Source organism: Erpetoichthys calabaricus, chromosome 3 (genome assembly GCF_900747795.2).
Source record: "Erpetoichthys calabaricus chromosome 3, fErpCal1.3, whole genome shotgun sequence".
NCBI lineage: Eukaryota > Metazoa > Chordata > Cladistia > Polypteriformes > Polypteridae > Erpetoichthys > Erpetoichthys calabaricus.
Genome location: NC_041396.2, coordinates 153615537 through 153633234, shown reverse-complemented (window position 1 = coordinate 153633234; position 17698 = coordinate 153615537). Strand labels below are relative to the sequence as shown.

Here is a 17698-nt window from a genome sequence, read left to right as displayed (position 1 = left end):
CTGTTATTACAACACATAGAGCAAAACTGCTTAAAAGATCTTGTGACCTAAAATGATCTAGACAAAAATCAAGGTGACTGATAAAATACTGAAGATCTAGACAGGCAAGTTTGACACTTGTTTTTAAGATGATGGCTTATTAATTTTTTTTTTTTTAGGACAGCATGTATAGCCTACATGATTCATAAAATATTAATTGTGGTGCACTTTGTTCCTAGTTTCAGACAGGACAAAAGACACATTTATTAAAAAAAAAAAGACAGTAGTGGTCCATCTGTTGTGTTAGACTGTTATATTGGTAATGGCTATACTACTGTTATTTTGAAGACACTACTCTGTCATGGGTGCCAGTTCAATCCCTAATTGCATTTTGCTGAGTTAGTGACTCATATACCTTGTCTGTACTTGAAGTATAACAAATATAAAACATTATAAAATCCACTACAAACTATAATGTCTTAAATGGGCTCCTCCCTCCGGGGCTCTTTTGCCTTGCATCCATAGCTGCTTTTGTGTGCTCCTGCAACCCAAGAATTAAACAGTTTTATATTTACTCATTCCATTAAACAGTTCTTAGGTTTTTCATAGTCCTACTATGCACTGTCTCTTGAATTTGACAATCTGTATTGCACTAAGAACCACTCTTTAAAATTAAAATGAATTCAGTGCCACCAAGTGCATCCAGAGACTTCAGGGCCTACCCTAATCTGACAGGCTAAAGGAATAAAAATATAGTTTTCTTTGGAACCTGCGCCAGGGGCCTCATGCATAACGCCATGAGTAGAATTCACACTCTCTCTTTCTCAGGGGTGGGGTTTGATTAGTCTTCAAATTTGTTGGGTTATAAATTGATCTGTTTGTATGGAATGATTACAATGAAAATTAATAAAATAAAAATATTAAGAATTCACACTAAAACGTCATACGTACAAAAGTGTAAATGTGAGTAAGCACAAAAAAATTCAGGAGCACAAAATTCGTGGTAAGCCAACTTCCACACACTTCAGCTCCATAAATCCCAGTCAGCATGAAAAGTAATGGGCCTGCTGCCTCACCCTGATTCCTTGGAATATGCAAATTAATATAAATAGCCTGTTACATTCAGCATGTTGTGAAAAGACAATGGCAAAAGCACATAAAAAAAAAAAAAAAAAAACCTTCAGTGAATGCGAAGTGGAGGCAAGGAAAAACATACCATTTGTTAGCTTAAGCATTGTTATAAGCAACAAAAGGTAAGTGATAGAGTGATACAGCATGGTGGAGACACTCGAAAGTTCAAGTTCAGAAAGTCACACAATGCCCAAAATAAAAAAAGAAGTGGTTAGATGTCAAAGTCAAGGTGAAAAGGCAAGTCATAGCCTACCGTCACGAGTGTCATTCGGAAGCGTATTAAGGCATAGAGAAAAATCAAAAAAATTAGGGAAAAAGAAAAAAAAAAAAAAAAAAAGAAATTTCCACTTTAATCTTGTAGTTTATTTTGTCATTAAAGTAGAACGTCGTAAACTTCACCTTAAAATCAATATTTAATTTACTAGAGTTTCTCAAATCCCATCGTAACTAAAATAGAATGTTTTCCCTGACCCAGTCATTAATCACTATGTGCTTCTTAAACAGACTTTCTCTTCTGCCAACAGGCGTGCGCAGGCACTGATCTCCACACAAAATATATTACATTACATGTGTGACCCTAAATGGAGTAATTTAATGCAGCAGTACTGTTTCTGTTAAGCGAACCAATGCCCAATTCCTGTCCTTCGGTTTTTTTTTCTCCACGTAACCAATCGCCACCCAATGAGCTCTGTAATAAATGTAATGCCAGCTATAAGCTTAGAATGCCATTTCTTAAAAAATTTTCTGGAACACTGAAAAATCTCCATAACCGGGTCCTCCCTGCGTGGAGTTTGCATGTTCTCTCCGTGTCTGCGTGGGTTTCCTCCGGGTGCTCCGGTTTCCTCCCACAGTCCAAAGACATGCAGGTTAGGTGGATTGGTGATTCTAAATTGGCCCTAGTGTGTGCTTGGTGTGTGGGTGTGTTTGTGTGTGTCCTGTGGTGGGTTGGCACCCTGCCCGGGATTGGTTCCCTGCCTTGTGCCCTGTGTTGGCTGGGATTGGCTCCAGCAGACCCCCGTGACCCTGTGTTCGGATTCAGCGGGTTGGAAAATGGATGGATGGATGGATGGATGCATGCATGTTTAATTACTCAGTCCATCCCGGGACGCGCCAGTCCTAGAAAGCATCAAGTGCAAGGCAGGAACGAGTTCAAATGGACTGTGGCATGGTTGAGTGGAATCCATGCAGATGCTGGTGGCTTTCTTTAGGCACCATGTGCTATAAATGCCCTCCAGGGCTAGAAGCTGTATCCCAATAATCACCTGCACTATTGACACAACTCGTTGTAGAGCTTTCCGATCATATGCAGCTATGATACCACACACACATACAATGGGTTGAAATACTCTGAGTGGTGCAATAAGACTACTAACACTAAAGTAGCTATGGCATTTGGAATAGTTTGTTCATTCTGTGCACCATTATATTGTTACAGAATGATTACAATCATGTGAACTAAATTTGTAAATTATATACAGTTAATTTCGATATATTTGATAAATCTTATGTGAATTTGAAAAAATGGGAGACCACACAGAAGCAGTAGCACTGCTTTGACTCTGGGTGCTGCCAGTTTGAAAAACTGAGCAGAAATGTGCATATGCAATTTGGGGGCTCCGGAAGCTGCCATGAGAATGTGCGTGGCTTTACAGCAAGTTTAGTTTGTATACATTGCAATGTGAGCGTGAAAATGGCCGTATGCAACATTTTTGTGCATACGCACCATTTATACATGACATCCCAGGTCTTCTAAACTCGCAGAAGTACTGATTATGTTCATTGAGCATAATTCTTTCAGTGAAATAGAGAACCATATACAGTGGAACCTCGGGTCACGAACGTCTCAGACCACGTACAAATCGGGTTACGACCAAAAAGTTCGCCAAACTTTTGCATCTGTTCACAACCACACACTCTGGTGACGAACAAGCCAGTTTCCCTTCCGCACATGTTCAGTCTCTCTGTGTGCATTCCCTGTGTAGCGAGAGAGACAGAGAGAGAGAGCATGAGTGAGCGAAAGCGCAAGCGACTGAGAGAGTCCAAGCAAAAAAAGTAAACATTTAGTTTACTATTACACTGTGCATTCTATGGTATAATTAACTATTTTTGTGCTTAAAAATCTTAAAAAAATATATATTTACATACAGCTCATACGGTCCAGAACGGATTAATTGAATTTACATATAATACTATGGGGGAAATTACTTCGGGTCACGACCAAATCGGGTTGTGACCAGAGTTTTGGAACGAATTACGGTCGTGACCCGAGGTTTCACTGTACTTGAGATACCTGTGGAAATTAAATTAAAATATATATTTTTTTTAATTAAAACACTTCTTAAAACAAAGTCATGGGGGTATAATGACCAAGTTATGAAGTGGAAACCTTGACAATTTAAAAAAAAACACCCAGAGGAGACAGTGGGACAACTTACTATAAATTTGATGGCTTCTTCTTGTCTGCCAAACATCTTGTGAATAAAGTTGTCTCACAAAAAACAACACTATAGGCCATCTTGATATTGATATCCATAAATCCATAATCTGAATCTGACCCATAAATAAAGGAATACATGGCAGATAGAATTAGGTGCAAGGCTGGAAAATACATGGATGGGGTGCCAATGTGACAAGTGTAATTACTCTTTACTTATAACTGCAGTCATTATTAATGACCAGTTACAGCCTCAAGTGTTACTATCAAGTAAAGGTTGGTGAGTCCAATGTGTTAAAGAAAATGACAGATTTAATGCATTCATGAAAACTGTAAGGGTCATTTGGTATTTAAACTTTTTTTGGTGGTGGGGGTGGGTTGGTTTTGGGAAAGAGACACTTTATGAATCTTCTTACTAACCGTAGATAAGAATTTGGTAAAATCCAAAAATGAGTTAAAGAGATTATTAAAGTAAAGCAAAGAGTTCCTTTTCCAGTCACTAATATGCTTGTCTGAACAAAGATTCATTCGATAACCCTGCCACATTTAAATTATATTTATGTACAGTATATAAAGGTTGAACAATAGTAAACACTTTTAAATAAATGCTATACACAGTTGAAAGCAAAATTTTCATAATTTAAAAGAAAAGACAATTTTAAAACTACAAAGCTTTAAATTTGCTGTACAAATTTAACTAAAGCTACAGGCTATACAAATTGGAATACAATTTTTTCGGAATTTAAAATGAGGTTCAAAAATTTAAAATTACAAAGAAGTAAATGTAACTGTACAATGAGAATTCTGTTAGTTGCAGATAATACTATACCTTTTCTGCCTTGTGCCCAAGCCCTGGAGTATGCATCAACAGCGCCCAACCAGCTGCTCTCCACTGGCATAGACAGAGGACGAGGTCTTCCTGCATCAGAACAAAAGAAATGTCCTCAGAAGAGGTCTCAATGTTTGCTCCTTTTCTGTTTACACACAGCACTAAGAAATACATATATTTGCAGCAGCTTTTCTCTAAGCGTTTGTTGTACTACATACATTTTTTTCCTAGCTCTAGCCATTATTTAATTCACTGTTTAATTATTTCACCCTATTCATTACTGCTTTCTTGCAGATTCGTTTGCTTGAACTCTGTGTGGAATGTCATATAAAATAATGATTCTATAACCGAGATTGAAGACTGATAAACTGTACTCACTCGTACAGTGTTAAGTACTGTACATGGTCCTGGTTAGTAGTTCATGAGGTTTGGCACGTCTGTCTGCATTTAGTATGCAAGCCACAGTTAACTAAAAGTTCCAGGGACTGTTAAACATCTCAGAAACTGAACAGAATTACGTCAAACTAACCGTGCACGCTGCCTAAAGCTGCAGTTAACCCCCAAATGTTGCTGGGTCATTCTCTCAAGATGACAGCACACACATTAGAAAAAGGGCATATGGATGCCATTTTTATAAAAAAAAGTTTGTTAGTCACACTCCACAATGTTCAAAGAATTCCAGCTGTCCATTTCACTTCATTCCCACAAACAAACATGACAATCATTCAACCCTGGTGTGTGGAAACTAGTAGCAACCCCTTCCACAATCAGTCATTGTTTGATAGGAATTCAAGCACTTGGACTATACTTGTTTTCAGTGAATTACAAATTTGTCCTAAGGATTTGAACAAATAAACTCTTAAAGGTATGGCATTTGTATGTCTGATTACAGTATATAAAGATGAGGAATTGTTTAGCCTCACTGCTGAACCATACCCATATGAACTAGAATATACCAATGAGGTGCTTACACAGCAGAGAGGAATATTTTACAGTCTGTTCCTATACAATGAGGCTCAGGACAACTGAAGATTACTAGTGTGCATGTGGAAAATGTAAGAGAATGTCTACTGAGGACTAATGCTTTTGTTTGAAAACTTCACTGTGAAATTTGAGGGATTGTTGCAGCGATCTGGAGACATTTTTATTTTTTCTGAAATTAAATTGGAAGACGCAAAGGAAGCTGGAAGTACGAAACCGATAACTTTCATTAGAGTAAATAAAAGTTTATTGAATGCAGCAGTGGCAATATTGCTTAACACCAATGCTTAACAGCTCTTACATCACACATTAACATGAAAATCCCACCTTTGCCATTAAAGAAAGAGGACAATTTGAAGGACTGCAACAAGAAGCCATAATAAAAATGAGCTAAATTTAATTTCAGTCAGATGCCAATCAACATTCTTGAAATGTGTAAAGTACATTGTTTTAAACTGGAAACTTTCCTATGAAATGGACATATTTGGTAAATACTAAGGTTTTTGTTTCAGTTATCTTCTTGTGCTCCAAAGACTCCCACGATTGTCCATGATTGTTTGCCTCACATAACACATGTTTATGAAGCAGATGAATATATGCATGTCATGACTGTGAAAAAAATCATCAGAACAACTTCCAGTTACACAATATTTCTCAAATATCATATCTCTTTGTTTCTTATCATAACTAATTGATACACAATCATTTATCTCTCTTTATAATCAAACTTTATATTAAAATTATATTTTCGCACTTAGGGAGGTCAAAAACGGTGGTGGAATTTTTATCATGATTACATATGCATTACCTAGATTACAAACAAAGTAAAAAGAATTACAGTCACCTAAAAACAAAGAAATTGTATTATATAATATTTGTTGCAATAATTTGCTATAGGTAAAACTGCATTTAGCTACATTTAATTATGATAATGATGGTAGAAATAATAAAAAAATCATAAAATTAAATGCATTACCAGGAACATGATAGGCACGTAGCAGCTTATTGTTCTCATTACATCTTTATATTTACATGGCATGGTCAATGTTTTTATGCATTATTGTTTAACTGATGATGTATAAAGTAAAATAAAATTAATAATAGTAATTGAAAGAATATGCATTATATTGAATGCAGTTTTTAATATCATATACACATTTATATTACCATGATACAAAAAATTCAAATGGTTGTTGAAATAAAATACTACTTCCGGTTGAGTAATTTTTCTCAAATTTCATGTTTGTTTTTTTATCATTATATATATCTATACAAAATTTGAATCGTCTATCTTTAATTATAACCATAGTTTACTTGAAAATTTGTGAAAGTATTCAGTTAAAGTACCACTTCTGGTTGCCTAGTGGCCCAAAATTTGATAGTATTCCTTATTTTTGATATAGAGCAGGTCTAAAACAATCTCATTGAACTAGATCAAAGCTTTTGAGTTATTGTGTTTACACACAATTTCAAAAATAGTATTTTTGGACGCAGGAGGGTCTAAAACGTCAAGATTCATCAAAACCTTGAGGTCAAACTTTTTCACGATTCCTATACTTTCTCTATACTGTGTACATGAGAAAGTAATTAATGACTGCAAAAACATGAAATTTACTGTTTAATACAAAACTGAAATGCAACAAGTAATTTGGAGAAAACCTAAATAATTTCCAAACACCAAATGAAAGTGACAAATAAAATTAAGACTCATTAAACCTAATACAAAAAATCAATTCAAAGGAGTACTTTGATGTTGATGAACCTTAAACAGGGCATTTTCATGTAAAGTGAAGGGCACATCCTGGTAGACATAATGAGAAAAGATCTAAAAAAAATTAGAGGACTTAGGGCAGCAGTATTTTTCAAAAAAATAACAAACAGTTCACTAGCATGAAGGATCTTGTGTGATGCTTCATAGAAATGATAAAAATGGAAATGATTATTCCTCTTTTATTCTTTTAGTTATACACCAGCACTGTCCAAAAGAATATATGAACAATGGCCCCTAACAAGGGCGGCATGGTGGCGCAGTGGTAGTGCTGCTGCCTCGCAGTTAGGAGACCTGGGTTCGCCAGGTCCTCCCTGCGTGGAGTTTGCATGTTCTCCCCGTGTCTGCGTGGGTTTCCTCCCACAGTCCAAACACATGCAGGTTAGGTGGATTGGCGATTCTATATTGGCCCTAGTGTGTGCTTGGTGTGTGGGTGTGTTTGTGTGTGTCCTGCGGTGGGTTGGCACCCTGCCCGGTATTGGTTCCTGCCTTGTGCTCTGTGTTGGCTGGGATTGGCTCCAGCAGACCCCCGTGATCCTGTGTTCAGATTCAGCGGGTTGGAAAATGGATGGATGGATGGCCCCTAACAAATTTCATCCTATTAAATTTTTATTTATTGCCATTTATTCTGCATATTTTTAAACCACTGTTCAAACTCCACAACTGATCTAGTCTATGATCAGCAATACAGTGACATCTTCCAAATCGTAATCTTGTCACAATCATCCACATCTGGTGCACAGCAGTTTGTTTTCTACACACAAATAAACAACCCAGGTGACTTGATAAAGTAATTTCTGTTAACTTGAAGGGCCACTACTGATTTTAATTAACTGCAAGACTGAAATCCATATTTTCAAAATTCTAAAAGGATATAATGATTCATCATCATGAGGAAACTCCTTTCAAAATCTATAATTTGCTGAATTTGAAGTTGCACTAAATATAAAAATGTTTAACTATTACATCAGTGGGTTCCATTCTCTACACTTTCAAGGAAACTTGATTTTTGGCAACTACTTGTGAAGACTGCCATAGACATTTAAAAATGCATTACAATCTTTAATTTATGGAGTATAAAACTTAAGAGTTAAAATAATGCATGTTCTGTACATGTATGCCATTATAAACAACATAAATCCAAGATATATTTGTGCAGGTCTTTAAATTTAAATGGAAAAAGAAACAGGAAATCAGTAATAAATTTTTTTTTTCCAAAACTAACCCTGGGACTGGTTTCTTTCTCTCATCTTTGCAGGCAAAACATTTGCTTCAACAGGATACATTCCAAGTTGATTGTAGTCTGCAATAGTGAATCGACGTTTGCTCTCGTGATCCAAAAAAGAGTTGGGGGACTCTGATCCTTTTTGCCTCAGGGGACTCTTGTACATTCCTGTTACAGAAGGACCTTCTTTGCTATCACTTTAAAGAAAGTAACAAGACAACAAGAAGGCAAGAGAATAAAGAGGATGTCACAAGACAGTACACATGCAAGCACATCTGACATTAAAATAACACAACAAAGCCTTATTATTCTAACAGTTAAATGAAAACTTTCAGCTGAGATTGCATTCATCTTTCTTGCATACACTATAGTAAAAAATGTTTGCAAGCAAAATTTTAATAGTGTGCTACTTAATTAGAAGAAAAAATATTAACACATGAAGCCAAAACATCATCAAAACCAATTAAAAATGATCCAATCACACCGTTTAGCATATGTAACAAGTAGGCATCCAATGCATTTGCTTTGCTATAATGAGCTTATTGTTTGGCGCATTCTGGGAATTTGCATACCGTGGGGTGTAAGGAACAGCAGGTGGTGGTGGGATGTACAGGTCCAGAATGGCTGGTTTCTCTCTCTTCATTGATGAATCTTTTGTGCTTTCTGGAGACTGAACTGTTGTGTGAGAAGGGCTTGTCTAATTTTTTGAGAAAAAAAAAAAACACAAAATCTATTTCCAGAGTTACATTTAACCCCCTCCCCCAAAAAAGTGTGAAAACTAACTGTACTGCCAAAGAAACAAATTTAAAAACATATTTCTAATCCTTATACACTGTAAAATCTAAATGGAACAGAAGCTGAATAGGAAACGGAAAAGCAGTATGTTTCACATTAAGTACAGGTATAAATATTTCATTGTTGAGGCAATGTAAAACCCAGGTTTAATTTTAATGTACGCTGAAATATTTAAAATGCTTCTACAATAAATATTTTAAGTATAAATATTTTGCAGTCACCAGGCTAATAAAATATAGCTTGATGATCATCATTTCTATAACTATATACTGCAAAGGTAATAAAGTGGTTATGTATCAACAGTCACAATAACCTTAACAATTTCTGTTCTTAGATACAGTGCATAGTTCTATCATGAATCAGACATCCTGGGTTTTCATTTCTGCTTTCATTTAAACTGTCTGTGTGGAGTGTGAATGTTCTCTCCACATCTGAATGAGTACTCCTCAGGTATTCCACTTTTCCACCTGCATCTTCACATGTATGCAGACATGATTCCACAGTGGCCCCTATATGAAGGAGAGTGTCTATGTGTGTCCACATTAGTGGGTCTTATGATGGAAAGGCTCGCTGCCCATAGACTGTTTCTTGCCTTCCACACAGTTCTGCTGTAATAAGTCCAACTGAACGACCCTGAACTTGATTAAGTGGGTTTGTGAATGTTAATTCCCTTTTAATAGCACTTTTCCTGCATGTACAGTTGGTAAAATCAGAATTTCAAAGTACAGTGGAACCTCGGTTTGCGAGCATAATTCATTCCGGAAACGTGCTCGTAGTCCAAAGCACTCGTATATCAAAGTGAATTTCACCATAAGAAATAATGGAAACTCAGATGATTTGTTCCACAACCCAAAACTATTCATATAAAAATGATTAATACAAAATATAAAGTAAAAATACATAAAACAAATTAACCTGCACTTTACCTTTGACAAGAATCATGGCTGGTGTGAGTGAGTTTCTAAACTCTTGTGGGATTGCACCCAACGGGACAACATGCGGAAGAGCGTCCCAAAGCAATCGAAGTCTCCCAGCGCTGTAACAGTTTGTCGTAAAAGCGAATCCGAAAAGATCGCGGACATGCTATAAGCGCCTGCCGTCGATGGGTGATACAAGGAACAAGGAACATTATAAATGTGCAGGGCCCTGCCTGACTGCTGTGTCTGTGTATAAATAACCGCACTGTTGCTATTTCAAGCTGAATAAAGCTTGTGTTGCTAAAGTACGGAGACTCAGCTTCGTGTTTTAGGGTGCAAGACAGGGACTCGCACGTCACAGCACACACGCACGAGCGAGCACATACACATACACAGTCACAATGCTGTAGTATACTGTATACGCTCGTACGGATGTTGACTATATGAGTGAGGTACGCCGACTCAGACGGAGAATAGGAGACGATTGCCCACAATCCCACAGTGAGAGAGAAGAACCATTAGCTCAGTTGTGATCACATGACGCTCAACAGACAAAGCGTATACATACTACTTGTACTGCAAGACCTCGCTCGTTTATCAAGTCAAAATTTATTAAAAATTTTTCCTCTTCTTGCAAAACACTCGTAAACCAAGTTACTCGTAAACCAAGGTTCCACTGTAATGTGGATTCATTACTGCGCACCCAGAACCAGTTAAACAGACAAAATACATACAAATTATGCAGCACATTCTGGGGAGTGCAACAGGGGCTATGCTCAAGATGGATAACAAACTATTACACCATTTGCAGTGACTATTTTAAGAATTCTGGAGTGAAACAGTGACAAACTCGGCAATGTTTAGCACGCTTCACTTTTGCTTTAATTGACAGTTGTTATGGATGTACAACAATCTGATGTGTAGCTTAAGTGTTGTCATTGTGCATCTATTTCAGTTTGAAGGCAGGTGGATATGCACCATTCTGTTATGCTGGCTAGATAGCATGTTTTACTTTTAACTGAAAAGTGTAGGAATGCTACTGGTTATTTTCTGTGGGGACTAGTAAAGTCAGATTCTCTTTGGAAACTCATGCCTAGAGTTTATTTCAGAATAGAGTGAAAATGTTTCAAAATTAATTACGAAACAATTTATTACAATTAGTTTATAATTTTGGTTTGATTGCAGGTCAAGTCTTGCATAGACCATACAACATTCATACAGCAGGGAAATGGGCATTTTCTTAAACATAATAATGTTTACTGGAGATAAAGTCCAAGGTTTAATGTAAGACTAGAGTTTTAGACAGAATTAATAACATTTAGAGATTCTCTGATGCATAGTGCCTGAAGTGATTTGCGTTAAGATACAGGCGACTTATACCAGAGGCAGACAAGTAATTACTAAGACTGCAGGCAGATGGTTTGACTCAGTGGGGGAAAGAATCATACCAGATATGCTTGCCTGGCCCATGAAAAAAGTAGTACTGTAGTAGTATTGTCACATGTACAGACCATTTTTTGGCCTTAGCTACATAATATGCTGGCACAGATATATAGCCAAAGACAACACTGTAAAGTAAAAAGTCAATACTCCTAATGTGACTCACGCATTTCATCTCAGGTTCACAGAAAGTTTACCTAAAACATTTGCTCTTAATTTGAAGTTCCCAATGAGTCTTAGTTTTAGCAGGTTATACATACCTAAATTTTGTGCTTAATATCAAACAAATCATTTTAAAATTAACTGCACTTGAGACACAGTTTAACATAGCAAAATTCATAAATTTAATATACCTTCTAAAGCTTTTCATTATTAGTCAATGCTAATTTAATGCATTTGGATTTATTTTTCCTACCATATCATTCAAAAAGTATTGCTGCAGAATTCCAAAAAGCTGACATAAATCACCAGGAGTAGACAGGACTCAAGGGAGATTTATGGTCATTATGCTAAACTATACTTGTTTTTCACAACACAGCTGAATTTCTATGACAAGCACAATGCTTACTTGTTTTATTACATTTTTTCCTGCTTCAGGCAGGATTTGGGTGGATTGTAAAACCTGCCACAACTTGCACATCTTAGCAATATGTTGAAGGAGTATAATACCAAATGCATGGCACTGGTTCTCAAAAGATAACTCAGCAAATGGCACCTCCAAAATACGTTACCTGCACAAGAGGTGGCTTCCACCGGAGATTTTTCAAGGGAGCAGGAGTAAAATTTGGTGTGCTCGTGGGCCTCTTCTTCAAGAGGAGTACAACTCCACTGGGATCTTCCCTCAACTTTCCAACAAGGTTTTTGAGCTGCCACCCAACCTATTTACAAACAGAGAGAAGCGTTCTCAATCAAATTAAAGATAAGCCCTGCAGCAGAACCTTTTTTGGTGACCAATTATACCATGTTACTGATGATTAGGGTAGAATTATATATTACGATTTCCAAACTATCTTTATTCCTGCATTTGAATAGCTGATTTCCGTATTTGTACCTGTGTGGTAAAATTCCAATTGATATACTAGATTACATATTTATTTCTGGTTCCTTAAAGCACTTGGTTACTATTTGGATTCTTAGCTGCAATGACGTTTGCATGTTCTCCAAATGTTTGCATTGGTATTCCTTGGGTACTTGCACTTGAGGTGAATGTTCGACTGTAAATTTGCCTAATGAGACTAAATATGCCCAGTGACAGACTTGCATTCCACAATATTCATTCCTGCAGCTACTACTGCCAATAGACTCTGGATGTTAATGACCCCGAATGTGAATGTGAACACTAAACAACAAATCAAGAGACATGTTGACAACCTTAATCTATGGCTAGAGACTAGTGTTAGGAGACATTAAACAGAATGTTCCAGATAGTTATAATCACCTCCAGTTTGCATATTGTTACAACCAGTTCATGTATCCCTTGCACTTCATAACACCTGGCACATCCAGATAATAATTGTTATGCAAGAGTCATGTTTATACACTACAGCTCAGCATTTAAGTGTTTGAGCAAAGTTGACCACCAACTTCCGCAACTTAGGACTCAGTTCCTCTCTGGAACCGGATATTAGACTTCCTAATCAACAGTTCTCCGCATGCAAGGACTGGTAGCATGACATCCTCCACACTGACGCTTCATACAGGTACTCCACTGGGTAGTGTGCCGAGCCCAGACATAGCTCAACTCAATCATTAAATTTGCTAATACCATCACCATTATACAGTAGGCCTGATCAACAAGAAGGATTTAAAAGGTCTACCTGCTGACTCAGTGGTGCCAGAACAACAATCTCACGCTTAATTAAAGTATAACCAACTGGTCATAGACTTTAGAATACTGAAGACAGAGCCCACTTTTATCTAAATCAAAGGTGATGTAGTTGAGAGGGACAGCAGCTTTAAATTTCTTGGAGCAACACATCTTGGTTCTTGTCAAAAGTCCCTCCAGTGTCACTGTTTTCAGATGCCTGAGGATCGCTCGCATTTCTCCATCTGTTTTCACAAATTTCAACAGGTGCACAGCAGAGTCTATCCTTACTGGCTGCCTCACATCCTGATACAACACCCGCTCCGCTCAATAAGCACTACACAGGGTGGTGAAGGAAGCACAATGTTAAAAGCATGCAGCTCTCTTCTGTTCAACACATATAGTGTACTACACTCGCTGCACTAGAAAGGCAAATAGGATAATTAAAGATGTCAGCCGCTTTTCTCACTTTTCTTTTTTGCCAAATGATACAGTCCATTGGCACTCGCACATGCAGATTTTGGAACACTTTCTATACATAAAATATAAGGTTGCTGAACAGTCAATCATAAGAACAAATACTGTAACACAACAGGCAGTGTGTAATACACCATACCATTTTCTAAGCCCACTTAATCCCAAGCAGGGTTGTTCTGGGATGGTGCCTATTCCAGTATCCAACAGGCACAAGGCATGAACAATCTCTGGACAGGATGCCAATTCATCACTGTGTCACACACTGGCCAATTCAGCATCACCAAACCATCTAACCGGCATGTCTTTGGACTGTAGGGGAAACAGGGAAAACTGGAAGAAACCCATGCAGACACGGGAAGAACATGCAAATTCCGTGCAGGAGGGACCCGAGATGTTATTCTTGGTCTCCTTATTATGTGGCAGCAGCGCTACCACTGCGTCACTCCATGTGTAATGTAATATTTCCATTTACTTATTGTATATCTATATGTATCTATATATGGTATGTGTGTGTGTGTTGCATGATAACTAATGTATATTTTTGGGGTATTACATTTTTGTGAATTATTTTGAGGAGACATGCAAGTACAAACAGTACTACATACACATGACAATAAACTTGACTATTTCATCTGTTGAATCGGGGGGGATTTAATTGTATACAGTTTATCCCTGCTATAAAAGAAATAGAATAGAAATAGAATATTACAGTTGATTAAGCAACAGCAGTTACCACCAGCAAGCTAATGGTCTTACAAATTTGCTTCTGCAATCAAAACTTTGATTTTTGAAATTTTTATATGAACTTTTAAAGACATTTAAACTTGAACCTTTCCATATGAAATACATAAAACCTCTAAGCTCCAGGTATTACACAGGGTCCTTTGTACTTTACATTGAAACTAAAAGTTATTTTTTAAAGTGAATGTAAATACAGGCACAGAGAAATCTTCTAAAGCAGTTGGCTTTTCTGGGTTGCTATTATGGATGCCCAAAAACACAGCATAATATCACATTTGCCCTCTAGCAAGAATGGTTATAGAGATGATCATTTATACAAAAACATGTGATGTTTACAATACCAAATAGAGACTTGTGCATAATTCTTATGATTTATGTATCCATAATTAACATAAATAATGCTGTATGTCAAAAGAAAAATTTGGGATGGTTTTGTTTTAGAATAAAAACCAAGCCATCAGTCTTCACATAAGCAGTTTTGTTAATAAATGAGGGCAATGTACAAAATAAAGTTTTGCTTAAATTAACCAAATTACATACTGTACATTAAAAACAAAGATAATATGTGATGATAAATGCTCTAAGTCACAGGCTGTCTGAGATCCTTAAAAGGGTATTGCTGGGCCAGAAGACTAAAGAAAATAATAATTTAGTTTCAAGTAATTACTAAAATGAAGAAGACCCACAACATTCAGGTCTCTGTCCTAGGAGTCATCAGGGTATATTTAAGCAAAAGGGAAAAAACTTGTGGATGAGTGAGAACCAGGAGAGCTCTGACTGTAAATCTCACTAAGACAATGCTAAATGGTGCCAAAAAAAAAGACAAACACCACATTAAAAGACAAAAATAGAAGGAAGAAGCAAAAAAGAAACTGTGGGTGTAAATGGATAACAAGAGTCATACAGCATAAACAAACAAATCTCTGCAATATCCAGTAAAGAACATAACAAAGATTACATTTACAAGTTTCAAAAACAGCTTAGGAAAAGCTTTTAGCTATTTTGCTGTGGATTTACCCCTTCTGAACACTGTTGCAACGTCACTACAGCACTGGCACCTACATGCATGTAAGAAATCCTTTAGCATGTGCGATTGACAACTATTGTGGTGATACCATTACAACATAACAGGCAGCACACTTCAACTAACAAAATGAAAATAAACAGGAATCTGGCAAATGCAGTCAGCTGTGAAACCATACCATTTTTTGGGCGTTAGTTTTTGCTTGCAATAACTCCTATTTTATGTAGCCTACTCATACCTGCCAAATGTGTTTAATAAAAAAAATATATTTCTTAACCAAAACAGATCAAAGTTGCTTTTGGGCATCCTGTCGCATAATATTAAAAAGTAGCAGTGACAACTTACAGACTTCAATGTACTAGAAAACCAGCAGTAAAATGCATGAACCATCTTGACATTACAAAAGGCATTGTTCTCTGAATAATGAATATGACGAAGAACAGGTGACATTACTCACAAAATACCTTTAGCGAGTTTTTCTTTTCTGTTGCTAGGATTCTGTACAATTTTTCTATAAAAACAGAGTGGAGCAAGTGCAAGATCAAGCCAGAGTTCAACACTAAACCCAGTCCCAATCTGTGTTGAATGAGCATATTCTCTCCCAATGTCCCCAAATACTTTGGATTCTTCCGACATCCCAAAAACACGCATATTACATTTGTTATGGTCTTTAAATTAGGCCTATATGTGTACACGTGTCTGTGCTGCAGTGGCGTAAAACTATATCCACCACAACCACATCTCTAAAGCAGATGGAATAGACTCATCACACCTGTTTAAAGGCCAGCTTGGGGTCAAAGAGCAGATGGATATATCCTACATGTTTGGATAACTTGTAACTATAAACTTCTGAAATATAAGCAACAGATCAATGAAAAAGACAAGCACCTTAGCTACTGCTTCACAGGATAAGACAGAGCCTGCCACCATAAAGAAAGAAGTGGGTTCAAAAATGCACTCATGGATGAATGAATAGGTGACTTTTTATGAGAACTCAGTTGCCTTTTAAGTGAAATATACAGTATTTAAGATGACCTTTGTGCACAGTGTAAAGTAATGGAAAATGAAAGCTAAGTGATAGTCTCTAACAGCTCTACATAAACATGTGATTTAGCAGCATACTGCTTTAAAGTAATATGTCAACACTGTCTTCTAAACTACACTGCTGGTAATTAACATCTTGAAATACCAGGTTAGACCTAAAAATAGTGATAACAAATACAACTAGTATAATTTTATTAGATAAAGAATACAGAATTCAAAAATAATCTAATGAGGTGGAATAAACTTTTGTGCTACTTACACAAAAATTCTATACCAGTGTGCTAACAAAATTACCTAAAAATATCTGCAACAGAACAGATATATGCTCAAACAGGACTATTAGGGTTATAGATAAAAAAATAAAAATAAAGTGTGCCTAATAAGGGGTCATTTTAATTGGCAAATAACTGACTCATCACTCCCACTATGAACTTACTACTTTTACCAGGCTCTTCTCAAATGTGCTGGTCATCTATTTGCCATCCATAATGCTTTTTCTCCTACCAAAATTTTAAAGGGGACACCCATGCCAACTTATCTGATCAAACAATGCTCTTGGCAACATGTAATCTTTTAGGTCATCAGCAGATAGTAAGTGTTTTGAAAGAGGACCTCCTTGCCTTCCACAACCACTACTTTGTCCCAACAGCTGATTAGCTATTCATAAATTATACAGGAACAACAAACCTTTTATGTATCTATCTACTGCCTGTGGGCAAGGTAAGCTAATCTAATCAACTTCTTTTTTTTCCACAAACTATTTAACTTAGAATCCTTAAAGTCTAAAAAGAAGCACAGTGTTAAATAATCCACAACAAAGGAATACATGTAGACATTTTTTAAAATAAATGTAATGCTAAAATAATTCACTAATACATTTATTGCAATATTAAAGTTTAGGAATTAATAAATAATTTAGATATGCTTCTAGTGTATTCTCCTTATATAATTTACTTATAATTATGCCCAAGTTTACAAAACAATGTAAGGAAAACATACTATTTGACACCCTTAGGAGAATGTAAAGTTTGTTTCATTTTTTATTTGCTATGAAGATTAAAACAACTAGTGTTATTCTGCAGAAATGTTCAGTTTTTTCTACAATTCAA

At 36.5% G+C, this 17698-nt stretch overlaps 1 protein-coding gene across 3 annotated transcripts in view; it reads right to left on the bottom strand.

Annotated features, from left to right (window-relative positions):
- Positions 1-17698, bottom strand: part of ipcef1 (interaction protein for cytohesin exchange factors 1) — a 315976-nt gene that overhangs the window by 183825 nt on the left and 114453 nt on the right. For all 3 annotated transcript variants that reach the window (XM_028797427.2, XM_028797428.2, XM_051925198.1), the window contains exons 9-12: positions 12231-12377; positions 8920-9044; positions 8348-8544; positions 4374-4463 (exon numbers count right to left, since the gene is read on the bottom strand). In XM_028797427.2, coding sequence (XP_028653260.1) covers positions 4374-4463; positions 8348-8544; positions 8920-9044; positions 12231-12377 — 559 coding nt within the window. The remainder of the gene's footprint in view (positions 1-4373; positions 4464-8347; positions 8545-8919; positions 9045-12230; positions 12378-17698) is intronic.